This window comes from Thrips palmi, unplaced genomic scaffold (assembly GCF_012932325.1).
Source record: "Thrips palmi isolate BJ-2018 unplaced genomic scaffold, TpBJ-2018v1 HiC_scaffold_8, whole genome shotgun sequence".
NCBI lineage: Eukaryota > Metazoa > Arthropoda > Insecta > Thysanoptera > Thripidae > Thrips > Thrips palmi.
In genome coordinates, this window is record NW_023144635.1 from 6,864,801 (window position 1) to 6,891,703 (window position 26,903).

Here is a 26,903-nt window from a genome sequence, read left to right on the forward strand (position 1 = left end):
CCCGGGGAGATTTGAATCGGGCCGCGTAAGCCCGCCCGCTGACGCGCTGACGCCAGGACAAACGCGGCGCGCTTTTCGGTTGTTTGTTCGCTCTTCTTTCAGGCCGCGCGAGGCCACGCCAGGCCGCGCCAGACCGCCTCGCGTCGCCGCGTGAGGGACGCGCGTGGGCCGCGCCTGGGACACGCACGGCGCGGCGTGCACCGCGACCGGCGGAGGCGGGCCCGCCGAGCGCCACCGAGCGCCACCGAGCTCGCAGACCAAAGCCCCCTGGCCCCCAGGGCGGCACGGCCCAGGCAGGCCCGGGCAGGCGCGGGTTCCCGAAGCAGACGAGAGTAAACCGGAGTAAACCGAAGCCCGGCAAGGTCGCCTTACTTTCGGTTCGGCGCAACTTCGGGATTGGCATAAGCAAGGCCGCCCTTCCCCTCCCCGGCTCCGTGAAGGGAGCGTACGGAACGTGTATCCGCCACCGCTGTGACGACGACGACGTCGCCACAACAGCGTCTGGCCGACTGCAGACACGTTCTTCTTGGCCTCGCCCGGGCCGGGCCGCCCCGCTGGCTGCGCACAATGTGGCCGCGCCCGGCGGACCACTGTTATTGGTGGCGGGGCGGGGAGGGGCAAACAGACGGCGATGAAAGCATCCGCCATATAGTGCGCCACGATATAGACCGGCTCAACAGGCAGCAGAATGTGCGCGCGCGTGTGCGGGTCGGCCAGTCTGTCTGTCTGTCTGTCTGTCTGTCTGTCTGTCTGTCTGTCTGTTTGTCTGTGTGTGTGGGAGTACCTGCCTGCCAATTAGTCCCGCCAGTCCCGACGGCCCGGGCGGCCCGGTCGGCCCGGCTGCCGATACCGGATCACCGCACTCGGGCGGAACGGCCCCGTGTTGTACCATATCGATTTATCGGTGACTGTGACATGCCCGCCCGCCCCGCACCGCAGGTAAGATGTTCCCGGGATTTATCGAGGCGGGTCCCGGACGACACCGTAAACGACGTAATAAAAGAACGGCCTGCGGCGCAGTAGCGCGCTGCACCGGGGCACTTGTTGGCCTTCTGGAGGCCCTGCAAGCCCTGAACCCTTGATGGCTCCAGCAGCAACGACGTCAAGGGCCGTCTGGTCGTCTGCATGGTACGAGTCGCCAAGCCGCCAGCCTCGACAGTGTCCCTTTCGCGGATCTCCCTCCTGACGAACAGCGGGTTCGTCGCTCTCTTTCGCACTCTCGGGTCGTCCAGTGGGGGTGCGAGAGAGACCGACAACAAGAGGGACGCGGGTTGGATCCACCCGGTGTTGCCCCACCTGCCGCGCCCCGTCCACTTAGGCCGTGTTTGCGAAGGCCGGCTGAATAACTCGGCAACAGTCTTTTGACGGGGGTGCCGGGCCCTCGGGCGGCCCTCACCCCCGGCGTCGTCGTCATCGTCATGATCCTCGCCGTTTCGGAGTGTCGGAGTGTCGGCGCGTCGGAGTGGAGGCGGTAATGAGAAAAACCAGCGGCAGGCGAACGGGCTTCCACGTTGATGAACCCCGGTGGATGGGGCGGGGGCGGGCGGGCGGGTTGGTCGACTTCATGTCCTCGCTTCGCACTGCTTCGCACCCCGCCGACGAGGCGCTGCCCCGGCCGTCGTCCCGCCGTCGGCCAGCCTGCCGGTGTAATCCGGAATCCCGTTCACGCGGCGAACCGCTAATTGCACTCTTTCAGCCTTCCCACCAAGCGCGGCCCGTTTATAATCCGACGAGCTCCTCCTCCCTGCACGCGAGAAAGTTGCCCAACTTGGCTCGACCGTCAATAAGGGCAATCATTCCATTAGCAGACGGTCAGGGTGGCGGCTGGAGGGGGAGGGGGTAGTTCGGGAGAAGGTCGCGGCGAGGAGGAGCTCCGGGCCCCGGGCCGCCCCGCGCCCGGATCGGTCGGCGACTTGTTTTAATCCGCCGCTAGTGAAATTAAATTCCGATAAGCTGGATCGGATCGGATGGGGTCGAGGGTGGAGGGTGGAGGCCGGGGTGGAGGAGAGGGACACAATCCGATTGGCGATGCTTCTCGGGATTACGGCTGTGCGCGCTGTGCGCGCAGTGCGTGAGGAGACGGCGGCCAGGCGGTCCAAGGCAACAACAGGGAGAGGGCGTAGGTCTCGACCGTCTTGACCCCGCTGCTGGCTGGGACGGCCACGGCGCGGCCTGGCGCGGACGAGCACGGATGCTCTGCCGCTCTGTCTGCCGCTCTGCGCGCGCGTCACAAATGGAAGCCACGGCGCTCGGCGCTCCCACTCCCAGTGCACCGAGTGCCACCGCACTCTTCCGCTCCGCTGGGGCGGCAAGCGGGCAATCGGGCCGGCGGCTGCACACGCGCTGCAGCCACTCCAGCGGGCGGTGCAGTCAACACACTCACACACACACACGCACACACACACCACAGAGCGGTGCGGGTAGATAGCGCCACCGCCGCGCCTTCTCGACGGAAGCGAAGCGCACTCCACATCGGAATCGACTTCCCCCGCCCCCTCGATCACCTCCCCGGGATGATCCTCCACGACCGCCCTGCGTCCGTCGTCGTCCTCGCCGTCGTCGCCGGGTAACAGCCGGAGCCATACCGTTGATTGCTGAGGCCGGGGGAAGCAGCGCGGGTGCGAATGAGGCCGGGAAAAAATCCTTTATGCCAAAGTTGAGTAATGGTTCCGCTCGTCTCCCTGGTCTCGCCGATCTCCTCACGGTGGCACGGCGCGGGGTGGGGCGGCAACCCTCCCACTGCAGGCTGCTTCGGCGCCTCGTCCCTCTCGCACCCTCACGGCACGCCCCGCGAGTGCGAGAGAGACAGGCCTGCGACACGCTGCCCCTCCTCCCGGCCCCTCACTGCGAGGACAGCGAGGCTCGCGTGGTAATGAGCCGCGCGGGGCTGGCTGTGTTTTATCTGCGCTATTTTGTGCCTGAATTAGGAAGGGGGCCGCGACGAGTGGGCTCCTCGAGCAATCAGCACCAGCCAGTGTGGTGGCGGGCCAGCGACCTCGTCGACAGTCAGCACACTTTGGCCGCTCAAGTTGTGCGTTCTGGTTCCATCCGAAAACAAAGTCTTTTTTCGTCCGGCTGTCATCTGGAAACGGAGCGGGACGCGTGATTAACGGGACGGCCGGATTTGATCGAGTTTGGCGCGTCACCGCGTCACTCGGCGCAGCGCCGCGCAGCGCCGCCACCCTTCATGCACCCTTCAAACTAACTTTGGGCCGCCAGTCTCGTCTCGCCCGACTCGGCGGGGACATGGGACGCTAATCAGCTCTGCGGCCTGGCTGGCTGCCCTGGCTGGCCGCTCCGGCTGCCCTGGCTGGCCGCTTTGGGCTTATACTCGATTAGGCTGCTCCGAGTGGCGGTCCACCGGCGGCGCGCTGTCGTACCTGAGTCCGTCGTCGGTGAAGGCGAAGTCCCCCAGGAAGACGTCGCGCAGCCGGTAGCGCTGCGGGGGCGGCGGCAGCACGCTGTCCGTGTCCCCGCACGCGGGGATCATGCTGGCCTGCAACAGGGAGCCGGGGATTAGACGTCAGCGTCGTCAGCCCGCACTCCTCCCTCGAGCTTTTATGCTTTTGTCGGCGGCGCCGCGCTGCAAAGCTGCAAAATCCAAGTTTTCGCCCGTCAAACTTGCGTGCGGGCCGTCGGGCCGTCCGGGCGCCACGGGGAAGTTTGGGCCGGGCCGCCGCACGGCGACTAGCACGGAGCACCGCGTCGCACTCTGACTTCCCGACGACAACAGTGTGCCGCCGCGTGCTCTGCAACCCGAGACCCGGGACGAGGCGTCGCGAGGCGCGCACCACCGGGCCCCTCCACCATCAGGGCCTCGAGGACGTCCCGGCGCCTCGGCCACGTTCGTTTGCAGTCCTTCTGTGGGCTCTTCGAGATCAGCACACACTAACACACTCGCACGCATACACACGGCACGCTCACACACAGACGTCTCGCTTCGACCGCCGAGCCGCACTTTCAGATACATTAGTGTGATAGATTGGCTGGGGCTGGAACGGCCTCTTCGCGGCCCTGGGCCCTGGCAGTGGCGTGGCGGTGCCCTGGCGTGCCCTGGGCAGACAGTCCCGGCCAAGTCAAACTCCGAACTCCACCTGGAGGGAGGAAAGAAGGACAAACTTACGAAACACGACGGCGGCACGGGCGGCCAAGCAAGCAAGCAAGCCGGGCAAGCGCTCCCCGGCGACCGAGAAAAAAAAAGGATTCGAATTTTAATGACCGGACTTTAGTTTGGAACGCGTTGTAAATAGCGGTCCGTCACGTCAAAGTCTGCCGAGAAAAACGACAGAGGCCCGCGCCGGCCTACTGGCCTACACCGTAACTCGCCACTCGCCGCCTCGCGCCACGCTAGGCGGCAATGCCGCGTGCTCGGTCTTGTTCTTTTCCGGCCCCGGGTTCGAATCCCAGAGCCGGCCGACACGCCACCGCGCAGCCACGCCAGCCTCGCCAGCCACGCCAGCCTCCCGGAACGGAGATTGGTGTAGGCATTGTGTCCAGTCAGTCCGGCCTGCCAGCGGTCCTGTTTGTCCCTGGAACAAAGCGCCCCGCCCCGCCCCGCCCCGCCATGCCCATGCGGCGCGCCTCGCATTGTACACCGCATTAACATACGGCCGGTTCAATCCGGCTGCACCGCGGGGGAGGCGAAGAGCACTAGCACCGCGGTCCCGGACCCCGCCGCCGCCCCGCTATCCCCCAGTGTTCCGTTCCGTCTGCTGCTCGGAGTGATAAGATTCTGGCAAGGACCCCCCGCCGCCATGCCGCGCGCGAGTGAGAGAGAAAGAGAGAGAAGAGGGGGGAGGGGTTGTATGTTCGTGAGAGTGTGTTGGTTCGGGACCTGGCCATCCCCTCCCAGCAGGCGGAAAGGGCGGGGGGAGAAAATCGCCTCTGAAAAAGTCAACGTTTTGTGCCGTTTTTGTTTGTTTTCTCAGGGCCTTTTTTCCTTTGAATATTTCCACATGCCTTTTAGCCGTTTGTACCGCGGCTCGGCCGGCCAAGACGGTGCCGTGGAGATGAGGCCCGGCAAAGCGGGTGGCGGCCCGCCGCGCGACCTCGACCTCCCCGGAAAAGTTAGGCCGGCCCGCAACTTAAATGAATTGAACGGCGCACCTTGCCGCGTTCCGCTCCATCCCGCTGAGCCACCGAGCTGGGCGGGGCGCGGGGCGGGCTGGTGTTGCGTCGCCGGCCGCACACACACTCGCAAAGAACACAGGACTCAAAGCACCACGTTTCCATTCTGTTCTTATGGGGTAACCAACCGGACATGTATCTATCAACAAATTCCAGCGGAGCAGCATTGCCGCAGTGATTATTGCAACGTAACTTCAAGAAAACTTGAAGAAAATTGAATCCGACCACAAGGCCACAAAGTTAACGTTGGACACTCGCCCTGCGTTGGCGAGACATTTCGCCTGAACCCGCCAGGGGTACGAACTCTCACCTTTCAACTTTCAATGAGGGTGTGAGAAAGGTTAAAAGGCTTTGTTTCCGAGCATTGCTGCAGCAAAGTTTGTCAGAATAGAAACCGTGGTTTTGGATGGCTGACGCGCGACAGCCGTCCGGAACAGCAGCCGAAGTCTAGACCCACGCCGCCCTGGATCGGCCTCGGGGCCAGGGCAGCCAGGGCACTGGCGGCAGGCTGCGAGCCCCGGACCGCATTGCACCCTGCACCGCCTGCACGGCCTGCTCGGCCTGCACCGCCCCCTCCTAGGCCTCGCCAAATCGATTAACTCGCACGGAATGCCTTTCGCCTGGTTGTCGGCAATGCTTGTAGCAGGGCCTGGGCCAGGGCGTGGGATGACACCCAGCAGGGCCAGCAGGTCCAGCATGCTAGCGGGGCTGCTTGACCGCCGAGCCCTGTCCGCCAGGCGGCCTGGCCTGGCCTGGCCGGGGCGGGCACTCCCTGCTGCATGCAGAAACACTCAGTTCCAGGTCCCATGACGGTTGCTCGCCCTTCCTCCGTGTGCCACTCGTTCCCGCGCCGCGCCGCCCCGCCCCGGGCGCTGCGACTCAACGTCACCTAATCGTCGCTAACTTTGCTCTTTGTCAACAAGCCGGCCGGCCGGACAGCGCCCCGGACAGCGCCCCGGGCGCCGAGGGACAGGGACACCCGGGGACACCCAGGACGCGCCTCCCCTACGGCCCTCCAGCCACGGCGTGGTGCGCCTCGCCAACACCCGTGGGAACAACGCCGAGTACGTGTGACTGTGACAGAGGTGGAACTTTCCATGTAGGGCGGGGGAGCGAATTCCCCGCATTCCGGCCGAGTCGGGCCGACTAGCAGTGACTGGCAGCCACCGCCGCCTGCCCCGGCCTGCCGCAGGCCGCAGCGCGCCAACTGAAAGCAACTTTCTAATGGTAATACCATTTGTTGCAAAAATGGGCCAGTTGCGGTGGGGCGGGGCGGAGGTAAAAACAAAACGCGGCCGGGCTTTTAATTCCTACATGGAGTCCGTCCTGTGGGGCCTGCCCGGGCCCGCCGGCCGGGCCGGCCCATCCCGGGGCTCACGGCCGGACGTAAACACAGAGATATAACTCGCAAGCCAAGGAGAACCTTTATTAAAGCCAGCAGGCACCACCAAAAAAGTGGAAAAGAGAAGGAAAGATGCTGGTGTTGTTTTTTGGACACGATGTAGCCTTATGATTTTTTTTGTTGTTGCTGGGGGTCGTCGCGTTCGTGTTTTGGTTGTTGTTGATGTTGATTCGGAGCGGCAATGAGATTGAGTGCGGCACTATTGGGGACGGCAGGGCCGCGGCCGGCGAGGTGGACACAGACGGACTGGGCTAAGCAGTGTGGCAGCGTCCCGAGGGCGGCGCCACGGCGGTGCGGATCCCGGGGGATGGAAGGTGACGCGGCGCTCGATTGGGTCCAGAGTCCAGGTACGCCTCCAGGCGCCCCACCGGGGACGGCCGGGGACGGCGAGACGAGCCAGATGGTCTCATTTAAACACTCTCATCCATCTTCCCAGGTTCGTACACCTCTCGAACCACTGTGGCCCCCCCGGTCCCCCGCCGTGTCCATCGGAAAGCCGTTGCCTTCCGGCGGGACCCCATTCTGGTGCCAGGGCGACCCGGGGCAAGCAAGGCAAGCAGGGCATGCCCGGGCCCTGCGAGGGCCGTGTGGGAGTAGTCTGTCCGCCCCACCCCCAGTGGCGCAGTCGGCAGAGCGGTGTCAACCTGATGGCAGTGCAGGTCCCCCTGGTTCCCCGTGGACCGAGTGGGACCGAGCCACCGCGGCACGGCGGCAGCGAGCTGCAACCCAGACGCCGCGCGACGGGCCAGAACGAATGGCTTTTCGGTCAAAATCATGTCGGGCCGGGTTCGACTACCACTGGGGGGAAGTCATTTTCTGCTTTGTGGACAGGCTTTCGGTGTGGCGTGGCGACGGCCGGTTCGAATCATGGTGCCGTATCGAATTATCCACCGAAAAACGACCAGGAGGGAAAACTGGAAAAAGCTTTGGTTGTTTGGCAAGCTGGCGGCCGAATCGGATTCACCGGTGGCTCCGGCGCCACGTCCAGCTCCGCGGCCTGCAGTTCGCCAGCCGGCAAGCCCCCCGCTCTACACCGCCCCAATCTCGTCGTCAAACACTCGTTCGTCCGGCCGGCCGGCCGTATCCCGAACGGCGCCACGGATTTTTCCCGACCGCCTTCCCCTCACCCTTTCCCGACAGAATATCGGCACTGCGGTCGTTCTCCCTTCGAGAATCATCTTGCCAACGACGTGACGGGGCCCTGGATCACCTGCTCCAGGACGGCGTGGGCACCGCGCAGTGTGGGTTTACGGCCCCGCCCCGCCGCGCCCCGCCTCGCCACGCCCGTCTGTTGATGTTGACAATATCCACGGCGAATATTTACCGAGCGGCCCGCGCCATCGCGGACGTGTCGGGCGCCGGCCGCCGACGGGGTGCCTCACGTCGCGCCCGGGGACGCGGCCGCGCGGCATCACCCTCACCGCCCCAGTTTGCGCGGAAAACTAATCAAGCATTCCGCGCAAACAAGGCGGCGGTTCCGCGACCCCCAACCCCCGCGCGCCGTCCGCCGTCCACCGGTTCGCGGCGCATATCGGACTGCCGGGCCGTCCGGCCGCGCCACGCGGCCGCACGCTGCACGTGCGCGATGTGACATTGATGTAGCCTGGACGTCCGGGGGCCGTCCGTGGGGCTGATGGCCTCGGCGAAGACGGAGGGGCGCTGGGAGGGCCGAGCAACCGGCAGTAATTGGGATGGGCGGGGCCGGCGATGCTGGCGAGGCTGGCGCCCTCTGTGGGCTCCCCAGGGACACGCAACGCTGAGGCTGCGCTAAAACCCGCCACTTCCTGTTCCGGAACGCAGAACGCGCAGACCGCGCACCGCCGGAAGCAGAAGGTTGGCGGGGTCGGCGGCGGGCTGGCTGCTGGCTGCGCACTGCGCGGCGGGGTGGCGCCGACGCGAGGCTTCAACGCGGGGCTTCGACGCCGTAAAAGTGGCGCCAAAGTCGCGACGTCGCGACACATGTCTGCAGCCTGTCACACTGTCGCGCTGTCACACGCCGACTTGGCTGCCGCGCTGCCGCGGGTCGAGGGCTCTGCATACATATGTGAGGCTGACAGCGGCCGTGGGAACCATGTGGGGCCTCGGCAGGGAATCTGTCCGGCCGTCGCTCTTCACAGTGTCCGCGCACTCGAGACATACGGCGACACGGGTCCCCGTGTTCGGCCCGCCCGGCCAGGCCCGGCCCGCGCCACTATCAGGATGTCCCACACGTGCAGGGGCTTAGTGCGCGGCGCGGGTCGCGGGTGCGGGGCCGCGAAGGAAGGCCCTCCACGGCCCACTAAGACGCCGCCCGCCGCCCCCTCGCCGGTAAATCTTCATGGCGCTGGCGGCCAGTGCGTGCTAACTGGCGGCCCTGCCGGCCCCGGCCCGGTCCTTGGCGCGGTCGGCGACCAGGTCGACAACCCGGCCCGGGGCGCTGCGGCGCGCTGCGGCTTGCCGTGGGTCAGCCCCGCCTGCAGCCCGCTGGTCATTACATAGAACCTCAGGGTGGGCGTGGGCGTGGGCTGGGCGTTCGCACTTGGTTCGCCGTCGTTGCGCGCGGCGTGCGCGGCGAGTGCGACCTTGGCCCCGCCACGACGCAGGCGGGCCTTGTTTTCCACCTGGCCGTCAGGAGGCGGCGCGCTCTGACAAATGATTCTGTTCCGCTACTTTTCCTTCAGCAACGGATTCAGCAAAAAAAGGCGCCCCGCGGCCGTCGTGCGATGCGGGCCTGACCTGACCCAGCCAGCCCGACGGAACGGGCAGGGGGAGGGGGAGGGGGAGGGGGAGGGGCAGGGGGAGGGGGCCGGCCTGCGGCGACCGCCACTCCGGCCCGGGCGGCCCCGCCGCCGAGGGGATGGGGATGCGGCGGTCAGCACAGAGGAGCAGCAACGCCCAGGTGGCCAAGCAGTGCATGACCAAGGCGGGGAGGCGAGGGGAGGCGGGCGGGTCTGATCCACAACCGCAGAATTCACTCGCTGCGAATCTGATAAGGCAATTCCATTACGCGGGCCGGGCCGGGCCGGGCCAAGGCTGTGGGAGCTTTGCTTGCCCTCCTGCACCGCCAAAGCAGCCAGGCGCACCCGGGCGCACCCTAGCGCAACCAGGCGGCCCATTCCGAGCAGTGCTTTCGCATCGCTCCGTCCCCGTCGCTCTCACGGGGCGTGCCGCGAAGGTGCGAGAGAGACGGCGCCACGGGTTGGCAGAGCGGTGCAGGCGGATCGAAATTTAATAAACGGCCGAAATTGTTGCGAATGTGAAACAGTGAGCACTGCGTCGGCTCCCTTTGTCCGGCTTGATTCTCTGTTTTATTTATCATCCCGACACGTCCCTGGCGCCGCGCCGCCGCGCCAACATGCAGTGGTTGCGCGGGAATATAATGGACTTCCTGTACACCCTCCTGGCCGGGCCGGGCGGGGCCGGGCCGGGCCCAGCGGCCCGACGGCCACCCTGTCATTTGAGGAGTCTGACGCGACACGAACGGAGGGGTGGGGGTGCTAATTACAGATCCAGCGCGATGAAGCGAAGCCGAGCCAAGCCGAGCGAACCGCTCCGCCCTCCATTTCGCGGAAGCCGCCCGGCCTCACTGGTAAAACAAAGGCATAAAAATTACGCCCTTAAGGGCATAAATACTCTTTTACGCCCTTGCAAGGGCATAAATCGTTTATGCCCTTGGAAAGGGCGTAAATGGTATAGGAATTTCAAGCAAAATTTTAATGCCCTTCCCAAAGGCATTAACGATTTATGCCCTTTAAAGGCGTAAATCGTTTACGCCCTTTAAGGGCATAATTTTAATGCCTTTCTTTCACCAGTGCTGGCCTAGCCTGGCCGCCGTGGCGTGGACACTGTAATCGTCACGCAGCCGAGAAGTTGGCCGACGACAACAGCAGCAGCAACAGCAGCAGCAGCAGCCAGGTAGCGGGGCCGAAGCAGAAGTGCTCAAAGTCTTAAGGCGATCAAGGTGCGGGGGCAACAACGGACTGGAGCGGCTGGAGCCGCTGGAACGGCCGGATTGGGAAGGCTCCTTTGCGATCCTCGCGGAGGCCGAGCCAAGTCCGTGGGGCAGGCCGGGGGCGGGCCAGGGGCAGGCCGGGAGCTCTTTCAGACAGCCCCAGCGATGGCCGCGACCCGACGGGCTGCTTGCTGCTGGCTGGCTGTCGACACCCAACAGCTTATGTCGGTCCGCCCGAGCGCACGGCCCCCTATCATCCCCTCCCGGAGTGATGGATCTTCTCTTTGCCGGCGGGGCGAGGCGGGGTGCGGCGGGGTCGTGAACAATACTCGACTCTAATCTGATCAAGGAGTACAGCAGGCAAGCCACGCTGGCTCACAGCCACGCATCGGTCTCATCGGCGGGGCCTTTGGACTGCACGAGCCAATCGCCTGGGAGGGGCGCCCTCCTCGCACCCGAGACCCGACGCCGCCGCCACCACCACCACCACCCCGCCGACGTCGTCGTCGTAGTCGTCGTGTCGCGGCGGCGAGGCATATTCATCAGACAAATGGGGCTGGAGGTGTGCGTACTGCGGCGCACGGCACACTGCGAAGGGTTGGCGTAGGTGGAAGTGGGGCGGCCGTGTCAGCCGCTGAGTTATTTCCAAGGAGGCCAAGGCGGAACCGCGCGTTGTTTGCACTGTCGCGCGGACGGGTGGTCGCGCCGGCCTGGCACACAATGAGAAAGAAAGTTGCTTCCGATCCGCATCGATCAACCCAACCCGGGCTAACAACATCGTAACGAGCGTTTATAGCGACCCGTTCGCCATCCCGACCATCCCGGCCAACTTCGGGCGAGAGGGTTCCGACGGCCAAGTGCTCGGCCGAGCGGTCGTTTCCCCACGCGTGGAATGGAGGCGGAGAAGGGCGGGAAAAGGCGCGAGGCGAGGTGTGAGGCGCGCCACCTGGTGGCGAAGCTGGCGAAGCGAAGCGTGGATTGACAGGCTCGTGTGGGAAAGCTGCAGCGTCGACTCATTTCTTTTATTGCTCACAATAAAGTGGCGGGCGAGGCCGGAGGGCCGGGCCTTTGGGCCGTGGGCCGTGTGGGGCCTTCAGTGTTGCAGCCCTGCACTCAATGCGCGAGACCCTCGGCGCTCCAACTGCCGGCGAGGCAGGCGAGCCACAAAAAAAATATCTGCTCTTTTTGTTTGCGGCTGGCATGCCTAGCCGCGGTGGACACAGCGCTTCGGCTTTTTGTTTTTATCGACAGCCTGAATGTTTCATTCCCGCGCAGAGCAGAAGAGTTCACCTTGGCGCGGGACGCAGAGGACGCAGTGGAGGCTGTGGCCGAGTCCGGCTCATGGCCCGCCGGGCCGGTTAGAGGATTGCACTCCTCCGCCACGGCGACGGGCGAGGACGTCGTCGTCGGGCATCACCATCAAGCAGTGCGTGGCGAGGTCCCGCGCGAAGACGGCGTCCGCGGTGCGCGAACTAGGCCTCGCGGTGCGGCGGCCACGCGACGGGCATGGCGGCGCGGGGGAGTCGGGGAGACGGGGGTCCCGAGGACGGACTAGAGGGGCTCGCGGTGCATCGGGTGCGGGGAGTGCGGCGCGGCGTCGCCGAGCCGTCGCGGCCAGACACGTGCGAGTGCCGAAAGCCGCAGGGTGCAGGCAGCGCGGCTCGCGAGGCTGGCTTGCCTGTTGCCCGCTTGCCGGCGCGGCGCAACCAAAACTGTACTGGCGAGTTCCAGTTCCAGCGGTTCCAGCGCGGCGGAGGGTGGCGCCGTCGCACCGCCGCACCGCGCCACCGCGCGCCCTCTAGCGGCCGGACAGCCAAGTCGGAAGGCAGCCTGGCAGCCCCCTTCCGGACGACGAGACAGCATGCAGCCGGCCGGCGGCCGGTGCGGCGGGGAGCAGGGGGTAACGCCCGCCAACTCCGCGGTAGGCAACCCGCCGGCACTCCTGTCGTCCGACGGCCTACCTTCCAGGCGGCCTCGAGCGCCCGCCAACTCCAGGGTAGGCAACCCGCCGACACTCCTGTGTTCCGACGGCCTCGAGCGCCCGCAAACCCCAGGGTAGGCAACCCGCCGGCACTCCTGTGTTCCGACGGCCTACCTCCCAGGCGGCCTCAAGCGCCCGCAAAGCCCAGGGTAGGCAACCCACCGGCGCTCCTGCATCCGGGATGCCTACCTCCCAGGCGCTTTCTGTTGGCGAAGGAAGCAGAAGAACTCGACACGGCGGTGTGTTGCCCGGTATCGGCATGTCGGTGCGGGCGGGGCGGGGGCGGGCGGGAGGAGAGGTCCCTGGGCGATAAGGACGCGGCCGGCGGGCTGGCGGGCTGGCGCGAAGGACGCGGGGAGGACAGGGACGGCGTCGATGGGCGCGATAAGCCCGGCCAAGCCGGCTGATAGTACCAGCCGCACGGCTTGCCGCACGGCCACACGGCGAGCCGGCCGGGACGACATGACGCCCTCCAAGGCGGCGCTGCTGCTGCTGCTGGCCGCCGCGGCCATCGCGGTCACGAGCGCCAACACCGACACCAGCGTGGACGAGTACGAGGATGGCGTCGAGGAGGAGGACGACTGGGACGAGGACGACGACGACGAGTGGGACTTGAGCTTTGACGACGACGGGGAGGGCGTGAACGACAGCGTGGCCTCGACGCCGACGCTGCCAACCGAGGCCCCGGTGCTGGATACTTGGGGTGGCCGCGTCAGGGGGAAGGTGCTGACCTCTGCCGGCGGACGGCAGTACTTCGCGTACCTCGGCATCCCCTACGCGGAGCCCCCCGTCGGCGACCTCCGCTTCAAGGTTCGTGGCTCGTCGCGGTGTGAGTGAGAGTGACGGCAAAGGTCGTGACGCCCGTTCCCCTTCCGCCTGCAGTTCCCGCGGCGCCTCAAGGAGAAGGCCTGGCAGGGGGTGCGAGAGTGCGTCCAAGACGGGCCCAAGTGTCCGCAGCTCACCTACCCCGAGCGGCAGTACGAGGGCGACGAGGACTGCCTCTACCTCAACATCTACACCCACCAAGTGAGTGCGGTTCGCCTTGGCCCTCGCTGGCGACGTGCAGGCCGAGAGTGCTGAGTAACCGCTGCTCTTCGCCTTCGGTAGACGCAGGACACTTCCGTGCCGGTGGAGGAGCTGGTGCCGCGCCTGCGCTCCGTCCTGGTGTGGCTGCACGGCGGCAACTTCCAGCATGGCTCCGGCTCCTTCGACGACGTGGGCCCGGAGCGCTTCATGGACGACAACGACATCGTGCTCGTGGTGCCCAACTACCGCCTCAACGCGCTAGGTGAGCAGCTTGCCCGCTCTGACAGTCCATCCGACGACGGTACTCTAACCCCAGACCTGTTGCTCCAGGCTTCCTGAGCGTCGGCGAGCACCCCGCGGTGGGCAACGCGGGCATGAAGGACATCTTCACGGTCCTGTCCTTCGTGCACAGCCACATCGCCGAGTTCGGCGGCCACCCCGGCCACGTGACCCTGGGCGGCTTCCAGGCGGGCGGGGCGGCGGCGCACCTGCACGCCCTCAGCCCGCTGTCCTCCAGCGAACCAAGCAAGTGCTGCCCCCTTGACGCGAACGGCCTTTCTGAACCTGCATGAGCTTCTTGCTTCTTACTCGCCGCTGGCCGCAGACTTGTTCCAGCAGACGCTGTCGCTGTCCGGCAGCGCGCTGGCGCCCTGGGCCGTGCTGCCCGCGGCGGAGGCCACGCGGCGCGCCCTCAAGCTGGGCCGCCTGCTGGGCTGTGTCAAGACCGGCGTCGCGGACGAGCACGTCAAGGCCGCCGACGTGGTGCGCTGCCTCCGCACCAAGCCGGCCGAGGCCGTCGTCCGGGCCAGCGAGAGAGTGCTGGTACGATTCGCGCCGTCCCGCCCCCACCGCTAAACCAGTGTGCTGACTTGCTGACGGCCCCTTTCTGCAGGACTGGCACTCAGACCTGTCCTTCCCCTTCGTGCCGAGCGTGGAGCGCTTCGACGGCCACAACCGGCCCTTCATGATCACCCCGCCCGAGGACACGCTCAAGTCCGGGGCGCGCGGGCTGTCCCCCAAGACCTGGGTGGCAGGGGTGACGACGCACGACGGCCTGCCGCACGCGCTGCGTGAGTTCCGAGCTCGCGTCCTCCGCGGCCGCTACCCCGGGCACGTGTTGACGGGAATGTTTCTTTCTGTTTCGGTGCGCAGAGCTGATGGTGTTCAGGGGTTTGCTGCAGAAGCTCAACGAGAACTTCGAGGACACGCTCTGGGACTACCTGGGCCTGCGGCACGCGGTGCAGGCGGCGGGGCCCGAGTGGCAGCGCAACGCGGCGCAGCGGCTGCGGGACCACTATCTGCCCGGCAACCAGTCCGTGAGCCTGGGCACGCTGTCGGGGCTCATCGACGTGAGTACAGACAGCTATTTCTGTATCGTGTTAGTTACGCTGATTTGTGTTGCAAAGATCAGTTTAGAGTGCAAAATTTTAATTTTGTTTGTTTCACGTGTTTTCTTTAGCTAACATCAGATGCGCTGTACAACTATGGTTTGTATAGGACAGTTGTTCTGCAGTCCGCTGCTAAGAGATCCTTATCACTGGTCTATCGATTTGGTTTTGATAGACATGAGGACACTACACGTGTGCTAGGTAAGAATAGAAAAAATGTAATCAATGCAAAAAATAAATAGTTTTGATTTAATTTTTAAAATTCTTTTTACAGGTGTTCCTTTAGGAACAGATGCTGAGCTTGTGTTTCCAGCAATATTTGCAAACGAGAAGTCAAAATTAACTAAAGAGGAAATACCTGTGTCTAAAAAATTGATAAGGCTTATTTCCAACTTTGTTACCACTGAGTAAGTTCATCGTTGTTTCACAACAATCAGTGAAAATTAAGCTGTGTCTGTTGGCTTTTATATTTTTTGGTCTTTCAGGGATCCCACTCCAGAAAAAGAGGAAGAGCTGGACTATTTGGAATGGCCTGTAGCTCAGGGAGCAAATTTTTCATTTGTTGAAGTGGGCCTTAATGGGAAACTTTCTATGATGGAACGTGATTTTTATTCAGAGCGAATGGCACTTTGGGATTCAATTTATGAAGAATTGAGGTCCTTGCTTGCTCATGAGAGTGAAATGGAGGAGGATAAAAAGATCGAATCAACCAAGGATGAACTGTGATAGTGATTTTTTTATACTTTTATTAATTAAAATATTTTTTTTTTACAAATTATTTTTTTAAAAGCTTGATGAATGTATCTCTTGGTAAACCTATGTTAGCAACCATCTTGAGTCTCTCTTTTCCCTCCTTCTGTCTGGCTAGTAACTTTCTTCGGCGTGTTACATCTCCTCCATACTGAAAAAGATTGGTAAAAGTTAAATAGTGGCAATGGTTTGGTAGCAGAGTGCATAAATACAAATAACTCACCAATTTAGCTGTAACATCTTTTCTGTAAGGTTTAATATTTCCTCGAGCAATAATTTTTCCTCGTGTATAAGATTGAACAGCAATCTGTAAATCATTTAAATCATTTAAAACTGAGAGTTTAAGAATGTTCTAGAATCAAGTTCAGCATGTCCTTTGACCCTACCGGAAACTGTTCTCTGGGGATAATTTCACAAAGTTTTTCCACTAATCTCCGCCCTTCCTCTCTTACTTTGCTGTCATGAACAATGACACTCAATTCCTGGACTGGAATGCCATTCAAAAGAATGTCCACCTACATAAACACATAGTAAAATTAATACATAAATCTAAAAAAAATATTTAAAATTCCCAACTGAAGGTAACCTATTAAAATGCAGTATACTGTACCTTGCTAAGCATTGTGGGCTCATATCCATGCTCCTCATAGTCAAAACTAGCATAACCCGATGATAGAGATTTTAGTGTGTCATGGAAATCCATAACAACTTCATTTAGAGGTAAGATATACCTCAGCATAACTCTTTTGCTATCAATAGATGTCGGTGAAGATGACTCTCTTCCTCGACGCTCACAGCACAGTTTTACAATCGGGCCAATATAAGAATCTAGTAAGAGTAAAACAACCAAAATCAAAGATTATGAACAAATTTTTAAATACCAAAAAAAATTCTAATTGGAGACGAAAATAAAACCTGGAGTAATAATGGTCGCATTGACTACTGGCTCAAACATTTCTTTTATGATACCCCCATCTGGCATGTCAGCAGCATTAGAAACAACGATAGTGTCTCCACCGTACTTCTTGATGGATTTCTCTCCGAATATTTTCACTAGAAATAAAATACAATCAAAGAATAAGTCAATAAATAATACAAAAAACACATTTCTGTCAAGGAAAATGTAAGAAAAATCATTATTATTACTTTTGTAGCGAACACTAGGAGCTGTTGCAATAGTTTCAGTACCAAATTCTTGTGCGAGCCTTTGACTGAACACTTCCATATGAAGGAGGCCTAGAAATCCCAAACGAAAACCAGTACCAAGTGCAGCACTGAAACCAAATAAATTCAAGTAAAGAGACACATTCAAGTCAAAATTTTTATGTCAGCAGAGAGCAAAAGTAGGCACCTTGTCTCAGTTTCCATTGTTACTCCAGAATCATTTATCAGTAACTTGTCTAAAGCAATTCGTAGTGCTTGAAACTGGGATTGGTCAATAGGATAAAGTCCAGCATACACCATGGGATGAGCAGGGGGAAATGCAGTCAATGGTGTCACTGCATCTTTGCATCTATGAACTGTACTACCTAGTGTTGCCTCACTTGCTGAACGGACATTGCAAAACATGAACCCAACTTGTCCAGCATTTCTGAAAAGAGAAATGGAATTGTTTAATCAGAGAAACACGCGAGTTGTAGTTGTTGCTCCTTATTTTGAAAAGAAATTACAATTACTTACAAGAGGTCAGTCTTTTCCTCCATTGGTTGTAAGAGTCCCAAACCTTTAACAATATACTTCTTTTTCAATTTATCGTCAAGTTCACCAGGCAAAGTGAGATAAATTTCATCATTCACTTTCAGAGATCCATCAACAACATAAAGCATTGTCAAAAATCCTCTGAAACGATCAAACCACCCATCAAACACAAGAGCCCTGCATGGTGCCTCTCGATCTACTTGGGGTGGAGGAATTCTTTCTACAATAGCAGTCAGTACGTCATCCACTCCCATTCCAGTCTTTGCAGAAATCTGAAAAATGAAGGAAACGGGAAATCCTCACAGAGTACCGGCAACAGAAAAACTATCATCTACATCGCTATGATCAATAGACCATCACCCACCTTCAGAACAGTTTTAGGATCGATATCAAAAAGGTTTTCAAGCTGTCCGGCAGCCCATTCAGGATCTGCAGCCTTCAGATCACATTTATTAAGAACAGGAATAACTGCAAGCTCTCTAGTAAAGGCTAAATAGAAATTAGCCACAGTTTGAGCTTGAACCCCTTCATTTGCATCCACTAGTAATATGACTCCTGAATGAATGCCATTGCAAATTATTCAAAATTCTAATTTCAGCAGCAGAAGAATCGAAAAATGCTCATAGAGGCATATCTGACTCACCCTGACACACAGCCAATGAACGCGACACTTCATTTGAAAAGTCGACATGACCAGGTGTATCAATCAAATTCAGCAGGAACTCTTCATTATTGTGAGTGTATCGCAGAGAAGCAGTTTGGGCTTTGACTGTAATCCCACGTTCCTGTTCCACCTGGCCAGAAAAGACAGATTCAACAGTGACCCACAAGAGATTAATTTAAATTTGTAAATTCTCTACCTCTGAAACCAACCTGAAGTTTGTCCAAGACTTGCTGTGTTTTTCCAGCCCCTGGCTGGCCTTGGTGTTCTGATGGGCTCCATGCTCCAGTGAATTCTAGGAGCCTATCTGCGAGCGTGCTTTTACCATGATCGACATGAGCAATAATGCAAAAGTTACGTATGTGACTGACAGGGATATCACTCAGGGGCACTTCGTTGGGGTCATCAGATTTAGAATAATGTGGACCGTCATGGCTGAAGAATCTAGAGATACATCAAAAGAAATATTAAAAAGCTGATAACGCACCCGGCCCAACAGGCAGTCACCAGTGTTCACATTTACAAAAGGGCTGAGATAAAGTTTAGATCTACGTTTGAACAAATTTTCATAATAAAATAAATGCACTCTTCATCGAGGAAAACCAAAGAAAAATCGAAAAAAAAAAAAGAAAACTGGTGTCGCTACTACATACCTTGGAAGACCTAACCTTAAATGTGGTATCTCACAGTGTTGTATAGGATGGTAACACAACCCATTCCAACTTGATATGGGGTTTGTTTGTTGGAATTTCAACGTTCGTACACCTTGTGAAATTTTGGAAAACTGTCGTATCATGATAACAGCTTTAAAAACATTTTGTTTCAAAAATTAACTGTCCAAGTTAACAAAACACAAGACCTCCCAATTTCTCATCTCAGACGTCGTCTGCTTCTGCTTGTTTGGTATGCTGGACGCGGGAACGTTTGAATGTGTGATTGCTGGTGAATTCCAGTCATTCCAGCCAGGCCCTCCGAGAGTCAAGGGAAACGGACTTTTCATAAAGCGAATGATGAAATGCATGATGGTTCAAAATTGAATCTTTTATTCGATTGTAATTTTAGTACTTACAAGTATACAGTCTCATTGAATTTCAAACAATCTAATCCACAAAATCTCAAACTAGTGAACAAGGTGCAAGCTTTGTATTGACCACGGTACAAGCTTTCGACAGCCTCCCAGTTGCCAAGTTTGTTTCTTTTTTTTATTCTCAACAATAACAGAAAACTTCAAAAACACAAAGATAAATTGACCATGGGAAGTATTTCATAGCAGCCAATATTGTGCTTAACCTCTCAATATTTGTTCCAATAAAATCACAATGATTCAGTAAAAAAAAGTTGCGCAGTTATTAATACAAACAGTAAAGGAGAATACACTTTGTGAGATTTATCTGGTATGAAATGGTGCCAAAGCTACTTCTTGAAAAGAAGATGAAAAACATTAATTAAGTCACCACCATAACTCATTACATAACTTTCTTACAGTAAAATAAATTGAGGTAATAAATATAAAATAGTAAACAAAATGTATGTTATTATATATCACACTGGTGTCCTATCAAAAGAATGTTGTTGAAAATATTAAAGTTGATTATGAAACACAGGATTTCTAAGTGATAGTTAAATATGTTTCCTGATTTACTTAAGGGGTTCCATGACTGAGCACGAGACTGCTGGCAAGCTAAATGTAGTGATTACTAAGAAAGTACAGGTAAAGCCACAAGCAGATAAAATTTTCAAGATAAAAAATAAAAAACCAGAACTAGTTAAAAGAAAAGCTTACTGGACCACACAGCTCGTGCTCAATGCCTAACGGATTGTGGCATAAATCATGGAAACCCTATCTTCTCAAAATTGGTCTTCAACTCTTCCAAACTTGTAGATGAGGGAGCCCATGAAAATAAAAATGTTTTGGAAGAAGAGTGCAAATCCTGGCCAGTTGGCTTTAATTTGATCTGGCAAGGGAGAGTACAAATGAATATTAATGGAGATCACCAACAAAATTAATGATTAATTAGAGAAACCAGTTTCAATGAAAACATTGTATATTTATGAAATGCAAAAGGAACAACTCACCATTATTTACGAAGTTTGCAAATAGAATCCAGCATGATGCTATGACAGAACCAAAGCCCATAACGAAGCCTAGGAACAGCCACAATCTTGCCCCTCTTGGACCACAAAATCCACCATTGTACGCATCACCCCTTAATTGAGCATTTGATACAGCATTGATCCTGAAAAAATGAGAATGTTTAAATAACATTGTCATAATTAATAGCTTCCGTTCAAAGATTTGACATGACTTACATGAAGAGAGACAGAGTTCCAAAAACTCCGCAAACATGGTATGCATGGGACATGTATTTAGGGTATACTGATTGAGCATCAATAATGAACCACCAGCCCATGAAAAACTGTGGACAAAAACAAAAGAAATTACTTAGTGAACTCATTCCATGAAAGGTAAACATCCTCAGGTACCACCATGAAATTAAAACAAGGCACGAAGCAATGATATCAATTGATCGGTGAAAGATAGACCTAGCTAGGAAACAAGTAGGGCAGAGAAAATGGAAAATACCAAAACCGGAATCCCAAAATAAAGGACCTGAAGCTGAGTCACTTACCAGAGTTCCAGCGACCATTGAGGCTACAGCATTTCGCTTCTCTCCCCCGGCAAACCAAACGCAAGGCGGGATGTTTACATTGTCCAAGCAACTCCCGAAATTCCCCATGGTGGGCGGCTAGCTGTCGGTAACTGAGAAAATCTGTCAATCACAATAACACCAACAAGAGGACGACCAACCAAACCACGACAAGAAAACTGTCAGAGATCGACAGTCGAGGTTCGAGACTCACCTTTGTCTTTTGTTTTTCATTCATTTTAGTACCCTTTTCCGCCACTAGAGGGCTCCTGTGTCCTTTCGTTGCAGTCTGCGGGACCAAAGAAACCATGGCGCTCTGGAATAAGAATTTGTGGTGTGTTTTATCAAAGGTAAATTTATGTCTACCTATTTTGCTGGTACAGCTTAAGCTATTATTACTTTGAACGCGAAATTTGAAAGTATTCATGAGTTGTCATGACATCAATTCGTTTCGACTTGTCCCTGAGTGCAGTACCCCTCTGTGTAGCTGAAGTCTTTTTTTTTCCCTCTACCCTTTTTCCTGTCAAATGGCTTGTCATCCTATTTGTTCTATACACATAATCTATCATCTCGTCTACCTGCATCTTTCTACTGATTTTGCAATGCCATTGGCGCCTGCAATCAGCTGTACTCTCGTCCTCTCAAGTGCGTGAGGTTAGGTCCCCTTCTTGGCCATTCACTAGGTCGTAGCTCACCATTTTCTGTATTTACCAGCATTATACGCAATCGTTCTTGTCACTCTCACTGTTAATTTCCAGGATCTCAAAATATTTATTTATTGATCTATCTGAGACGATAGGTTTGGAAGAAAGTCTTTCCTTATTTTTATCTCTCAGCCCAGTCCTCTAATTTTCCCCCATTATTTTTGCCTAGGTTGCTCACAATGTGCCCGCAGCGTGTGCAGCTCCTTGCAACCGGTTAATTCATTCTTCACCACCGGCTTTCATTGTAAGTATGAGCATGATCTCACTCGATGGTGGGAACAGGAGCCGATAGTAAGGTAACATGCATGATTTTTCTCTTGGATTTTCCAGCAAGCTGAAGTCTCAAAACCTGAGGGACGTACAACATGCACCCTCATTCCAGGAGATGGTGTCGGCCCCGAGCTTGTACATTCAGTTCAAGAAGTATTCAAAGTATGACTGGAGAAGTGCACTGAGCGTTTGAGCTGTACCTGCCCTACTTTGCTTTGTGTAACTGTTAATTTTGTTTTCTCCACAGGCTGCTGGTGTTCCTGTTGACTTTGAACCCTTCTTCTTTTCTGAAGTAAATCCAACTCTCAGTGCCACCCTGGATCAAGTCACCAACTCTATTACTAAAAATGGCATTTGTCTGAAGGTGAGATTGATGCTATGAATAGCTGTCAAGAATCATAATTGTCCTGTAATTTTTATTTTTTTTAAATGTTACCCTACACTTACTCTAGACTGTTGCATTTGCAGGGTGTATTGGCGTCACCTGACTACTCCAACGTTGGTGAGCTGCAGACACTGAACATGAAGCTTCGGCGTACTCTTGATCTGTATGCTAATGTTGTACATGTGAAGTCTCTGCCGGGCGTTAAGAGCAGGCACCAAAACATCGACACCATCATCATCCGTGAGATGACAGAGGGTGAATACTCGGCTCTAGAGCATGAGAGCGTCAAGGTTTGTTTTTAAAAAAAAGACTATTGGGAGCAGACAGTATCGGTCTTAGCATTTCTTATGATAAACTGTGGATTCATATATCCTTTCTTTGATTTTAGGGTGTTGTTGAATGCCTGAAGATTGTGACAAGAGCTAAATCTGAGAGGATCGCTAAGTTTGCATTTGATTATGCTACCAAGAACGGTCGTAAGAAGGTCACAGCTGTACACAAGGCCAACATCATGAAACTTGGTGATGGCTTGTTTTTGAAGAGCTGTCGAGATGTAAGCTTTCACTTGATGTGTTGTTGTTTTTTGTGTTTTTGTTTTCTCTTAGTAAAATTTGTTACGTCTTTACCTATGTTCCTTAATCATGTGCACTGTTTTGCAGATTGCTAAGTTGTACCCTAAAATCGAGTTTGAGGCTATGATTGTGGACAATTGTACCATGCAGATGGTGTCAAGCCCTCATCAGTTTGATGTAATGGTGCTTCCTAATTTGTATGGTAACATTTTGGATAACCTGGCCTGTGGCCTGGTTGGTGGAGCTGGTGTTGTTGGTGGCGCCAGTTACAGCGCAGAGTGTGTGGTCTTTGAGCCTGTAAGTTTCTCGACTCGATTGGAGTAGTTATCGAAAGTTTGATTGTTGGCTAATGTCAAAATTTTCAATGCAACAGGGTGCACGGCACACATTTGCCCAAGCTGTGGGCAAGAATGTGGCAAACCCCACTGCCATGCTGTTGTGTGCTGCCAAAATGCTGAATCATGTTAATCTACGCTTTTATGGAGACATGCTCCGAGGTTCTATCGACAAGGTTCTGAAGGGTGGAAAGGTAAGCCTATTGTTTTGGTACGTTTGGATTAGACTTCAAGTTTCATTTAATTTAATTCTTTTCATCTTCTGCAGGTTCGTACCAAAGACTTGGGCGGGCAAGCTACTACCCAAGAATTCACCTATGCTATTATTAACAATCTACGTTAAACCTAGCATGAAGTGATTAGGTTGATATTATGTCCCACCTTGTAAAATATGACTTTTTGTTCATATTGTGACTCCATTTTACTTTTTTCAAACAGTATTGAAATTTTATTTATTAGTATTTATTAATTTGATTCGAATCCTCGCCTTTATAATGGAGTTTAAGTTTTATCTTCCTATAAGACACTTGCTGGCTATGAAATGAAACCTAATACTTTGCTGTGCCTAGTCAATTTCAGGCTTGCGCCTACCCGGTATTGTGATTTGTATTTCATTGGTTAATTAAACTGTAGCGCTGTGCGCTTTATGTATGTCTTATGTCATTCATTTTTTATGGAGTGTTATTGTTTGTTGTTGTAAGTGAATGTACACAAACTTTACATATTGTCATTAGAAATGTTATTAAAAACGATTGAAGCAATAAAAGCAGCAGCGCTCCTCTTGTTAATTTTCAGTTCATTACTGATCTTTTCCCCTAAGTATATTTCATTTGTCAACAATACTGGACTCCTTAATCCTCAAAGCATTCATTCTTCAATTGGTGATCAGTTTTTAAGAAGAATGCAGTGAATAAATCATAATATTCAAATTCATTCATTTGAAAATTGAGCTGACACTGAGAAACTACCAGGAGCCAAAAGTACAGGAATCCGTCCCGTTGTCGTAAGCCTTCTGAGCCCCGCGAGGGTAGGCAACCCATCGCGCTCTGCGACTTCGCGGAGGGAAGCCTGAGGGTACGGAAGACGTGCTCGGTGCTCCGGCCGGGACGGACAAAGTCTTCCCCGTCCCTCCCCGCCTGCCCCGGCGACGTGGTTGTGGTTGAGGCCGCGGCTAGCTGCGGCCCGGCCCGTGTGGGCTTGGGCTGGCTCCAGCGTGGAGGCTCCAAGCTCCAGCCGGCCGTTGGAGCTGGAGCGGAGGGGGTGGGTGGGGGCGGCAGGGCGGGGGAAGAGGGGGCAGGCAGGTGAAGCAGGTGAGACACCCTACCCCGGCCCCTGGTCCCTGGCCTGCCTGCCTGCCTGCCTCCCTGCCTGGCAGTTAGTTGGTCCCGACGCGGCGCCGTGCACGGACGCGGCAAGACCGTCACCGTTACGCCCGTCCCCGGAGTGACCGCGTCTCCACGTCGCGCACCGCACCGCGCAGCAACAACAAGTGCGAGCTGCAAGTGGCGCGCGTGACGAGCCGCCCCGCGAGTGCACGCGAGTGTAGTGGTGTCCAGTGTGCCGGGGTGCCCCTCACCTGGCTGCTGCAGTGTAGGCGTGCAGGGCAGCCTCTCCGGTGCACTGCAAGCCCCGACCGGCCCGGAGCCTTGCGCTGCTTGCGTCGTCCCCGTCCACGCAGGATTAACACCTTATCCACTTTTGGAGCAGCGCGCCGCGGCCCTGCACCACACATAGGTACGCGAACCTCATCGCCGCGGTTCTCCGGGTTCTGCCGGCGGCGTAGCGGCGCAGCGTCCTCACCCTCGGTGCACTGACTCCACGTCCAGCCCGGTGTGTGCAGTGACTCGGTGACTCATACCCAGCGGTCGCGTTTTATTTTCGGAAGAGGAGGAAAAGCACCTGGCGGGCCCGGCGGCCCGGCCAATGGGCGAATGGTTTCGTTTTCGCGTTGATTTCTCCGCCTGGATTCCGGTTGGGCCGGGCGAAGCTGGGTTGGGCGAAGCTGGGCGCCGTGTCCCAGTGTCCTGCCATTCCTATCGGCGTGACCTGGTCAGGGCTCTAGGCGGGACTCGGACTCGCCGGTCGGGCTGCGTCCGCGACGTCGGCCGTGTCGTCCGCGCTGAGGACAGGCTGGGCAGGCAAGCACCCGGTCGTCCCGACGCCGGGGCGCCCAGGAAAGGCCAGGGGCAGCTTTCGGAGGCGACCCCGCATCGCGATCCTCTCCGCGGAGGGGTCGGGGTCGCAGTCTTGTCGATGGAGCTGTCCCCGCCACAGAACTTTCATCCACGTCTGGCCGCGCCGTGCCGTGCCGTGCCCCGTCAGCAGCGGGTGCTCATTTTTATCGCCCCGGGCCGGCGCCTTTAATGAGCCACCGCGGGGAAGGCCGCGCCGCGCCGACATTTGCCTAAAAGTTTTTTCTCATCGCGGCATCTGATTGGGGGAAAGCAAGAAGAGGCACAAAAAAGGGCGCAGGCTCATAAAACCGTAGCCATTGTTTCTAATTCGTAGGCAGGGAAGGCCTCCTCTTGTTGCGTTCTTTGGCGGACGGCCGGTCACTGTCCAGTCCACACACACAGCAGCACGTCGTCGCCGTCCCCGCCGCACGCCCCTGGAGTCCTTACTCCCGCTTTCCTCCGGCTGTTCCTCGACGGCGTGCCCACAGCGATCGCCCGGTCCGTGCTCCGCGCCCCGCCCGCGCTATTCTTGTTACTGTTGTTGTTGTCGGTGTTGTTGTTGTTGTCACCGCCGCGGGGAAATGGGGGGAAATGGCCGCCGAAGATGGGGCTTCCCTTTCACCCGGGCCGCGCCGTGACCTCGCGACCAAGGCCGCGACCCTCCTCCGGGCCTCCGGGGCACTTCTTCCTCTCGGTGGGCTGCGCTGCGCACCACCGCTCCACCGCACTCGGAACTAACTACGCGGCCCATTGTGCGTGTGCCGCGGGGCGCATGGCGTGGGCCGCGGGTCTGCAGTGCGCGCTGCGCGCTCATGCGGACCGCCGGGCCGGCCGGACACGGCGGACAAGGCACCGAGGCGTTTTGTTGGGGCAGCGCGGCACGGCGCCCCGAGGCTTCTGCTGGAATGACGGTGTTAACGGAAACGCGCACACACACGCACTCACTCACTCGAACACACGCGGCACTGTCTTCGCAGCCGTTCGTCGTTCTGCTCCAGGGAAAGGTGGGAAAGGACCACAGTGCTCTTCCATTTAGCGCTCCCGCCTGCATATCCAAACACTCGAAAATACTGCGGCGCCCGGCCCAGCGCCGCCTAATGAGTCTCAGAACGAGGCCGAACCTTTGGAATGGCAGCGGAGCACAGCAGGCAGTGCCACGCCGGTGGTGGGTTTCGCTTCTCACGGCAGGCAGGCAGGCAGGCCGCGCGAATCTCTGGCCGGAGCCTTGATCTGGAAGGCCCGGCCGTGCCTGTGCCATTCAAGGGACTGGCCTTTGGACGGCGGCGTGCCTTTAGTCCCCGGCGGCACGCAAACGCGATGCCCGGCCCACACAGCCAGCGCGCCAGCTGGAGAGAGACAAGCTCCGTGCCTCCCAGCCTCCAGGACCCGCAGAAAGTCTCCAGGACGCGGACGCACGTCCAGCAGCGCGCTTGGAAGTCCCCCAGCACGCATCCGCCCGTCTCTGCTCACCCTGCTCGTCGGGGAGATCCAGATTCTCCAGGCTGCGGTGCCGTACCGGTAGCCGGAGCGACGCGCAGTGACCGGTAGTGACCGGGGAAGTGAGGAAGCGCGCCATGTTGATGTTACAGCGGCATACATTCTGCTGCATTCCGCCAATTCGCATTCGAAGGCGTCAGAGCGCGACACCGTCGGCTGTGACGTCACCATGGGACCTCTAGACTTGAAAGCGTCAAAAAACGCAAAGAGCCTAAAACTGGGTTAAGTGAAAGGCATTTTCACAATACTGGTGACTTAGATATTTGTGCTGGAGAGTGATTTTAAAGTGACAAAGCGAAATAAGAAAGTGAAAATTGTGTTGGGGTTAGTCGCCACAGACCTCTGGAGTAGTTC

General features: G+C 56.7%; 4 protein-coding genes across 5 annotated transcripts; 2 read left to right on the plus strand and 2 right to left on the minus strand.

The window, feature by feature from the left end:
- The first annotated feature begins 12,874 nt into the window (after positions 1-12,874).
- Positions 12,875-15,633, plus strand: LOC117653369 (venom carboxylesterase-6-like). The gene is made up of 10 exons (XM_034399003.1): positions 12,875-13,251; positions 13,324-13,467; positions 13,549-13,729; positions 13,798-13,992; positions 14,072-14,289; positions 14,360-14,537; positions 14,620-14,816; positions 14,927-15,056; positions 15,130-15,262; positions 15,341-15,633. The coding sequence occupies exons 1-10, from the start codon at positions 12,904-12,906 to the stop codon at positions 15,579-15,581; spliced, it is 1,965 nt and encodes a 654-aa protein (XP_034254894.1). The 5' UTR covers positions 12,875-12,903; the 3' UTR covers positions 15,582-15,633.
- LOC117653367 (translation factor GUF1 homolog, mitochondrial) lies at positions 15,599-18,865 on the minus strand. 2 transcript variants are annotated; one of them, XM_034399002.1, is made up of 12 exons: positions 18,633-18,865; positions 18,177-18,408; positions 17,947-18,097; positions 17,668-17,858; positions 17,286-17,575; positions 16,957-17,196; positions 16,752-16,879; positions 16,521-16,658; positions 16,216-16,433; positions 15,992-16,120; positions 15,829-15,912; positions 15,599-15,756 (listed from the first exon to the last, which is right to left on the minus strand). In XM_034399002.1, exons 1-12 carry the CDS (start codon positions 18,758-18,760, stop codon positions 15,631-15,633), a joined length of 2,055 nt encoding a protein of 684 aa, XP_034254893.1. In that variant the 5' UTR covers positions 18,761-18,865; the 3' UTR covers positions 15,599-15,630. The 2 variants fall into 2 exon arrangements, with proteins under 2 accessions (XP_034254893.1, XP_034254892.1); XM_034399001.1 differs by having other exon boundaries at positions 18,618-18,864.
- A 124-nt stretch (positions 18,866-18,989) lies between these two features.
- Positions 18,990-20,821, minus strand: LOC117653371 (transmembrane protein 50B). Its single transcript, XM_034399006.1, has 4 exons — positions 20,595-20,821; positions 20,275-20,381; positions 20,041-20,201; positions 18,990-19,919 (listed from the first exon to the last, which is right to left on the minus strand). Exons 1-4 carry the CDS (start codon positions 20,700-20,702, stop codon positions 19,813-19,815), a joined length of 483 nt encoding a protein of 160 aa, XP_034254897.1. The 5' UTR covers positions 20,703-20,821; the 3' UTR covers positions 18,990-19,812.
- Positions 20,822-20,841: 20 nt separating this feature from the next.
- Positions 20,842-23,666, plus strand: LOC117653370 (isocitrate dehydrogenase [NAD] subunit beta, mitochondrial). The gene is made up of 9 exons (XM_034399004.1): positions 20,842-20,962; positions 21,486-21,560; positions 21,647-21,748; positions 21,834-21,950; positions 22,055-22,261; positions 22,360-22,524; positions 22,631-22,840; positions 22,917-23,072; positions 23,147-23,666. Exons 1-9 carry the CDS (start codon positions 20,921-20,923, stop codon positions 23,219-23,221), a joined length of 1,149 nt encoding a protein of 382 aa, XP_034254895.1. The 5' UTR covers positions 20,842-20,920; the 3' UTR covers positions 23,222-23,666.
- Positions 23,667-26,903: the final 3,237 nt, after the last annotated feature.

Coding starts and splice junctions, on each gene's coding strand:
- LOC117653369 (XM_034399003.1), top strand. CDS start 12,904: ATGACGCCCTCCAAGGCGGCGCTGCTGCTGCTGCTGGCCGCCGCGGCC. Junction 13,252..13,323: donor TCGGCGACCTCCGCTTCAAG/GTTCGTGGCTCG, acceptor TTCCGCCTGCAG/TTCCCGCGGCGCCTCAAGGA. Junction 14,817..14,926: donor CGCTGTCGGGGCTCATCGAC/GTGAGTACAGAC, acceptor TGTTTTCTTTAG/CTAACATCAGATGCGCTGTA.
- LOC117653367 (XM_034399001.1), bottom strand. CDS start 18,760: ATGATACGACAGTTTTCCAAAATTTCACAAGGTGTACGAACGTTGAAA. Junction 16,880..16,956: donor ACAATGGAAACTGAGACAAG/GTGCCTACTTTT, acceptor ATTTGGTTTCAG/TGCTGCACTTGGTACTGGTT. Junction 15,913..15,991: donor TCCCCAGAGAACAGTTTCCG/GTAGGGTCAAAG, acceptor AATGATTTACAG/ATTGCTGTTCAATCTTATAC.
- LOC117653371 (XM_034399006.1), bottom strand. CDS start 20,702: ATGGGGAATTTCGGGAGTTGCTTGGACAATGTAAACATCCCGCCTTGC. Junction 20,382..20,594: donor CAATGGTCGCTGGAACTCTG/GTAAGTGACTCA, acceptor TTTTGTCCACAG/TTTTTCATGGGCTGGTGGTT. Junction 20,202..20,274: donor GGAACTCTGTCTCTCTTCAT/GTAAGTCATGTC, acceptor TCATTTTTTCAG/GATCAATGCTGTATCAAATG.
- LOC117653370 (XM_034399004.1), top strand. CDS start 20,921: ATGGCGCTCTGGAATAAGAATTTGTGGTGTGTTTTATCAAAG. Junction 21,951..22,054: donor AAAATGGCATTTGTCTGAAG/GTGAGATTGATG, acceptor TTGCATTTGCAG/GGTGTATTGGCGTCACCTGA. Junction 22,841..22,916: donor AGTGTGTGGTCTTTGAGCCT/GTAAGTTTCTCG, acceptor TCAATGCAACAG/GGTGCACGGCACACATTTGC.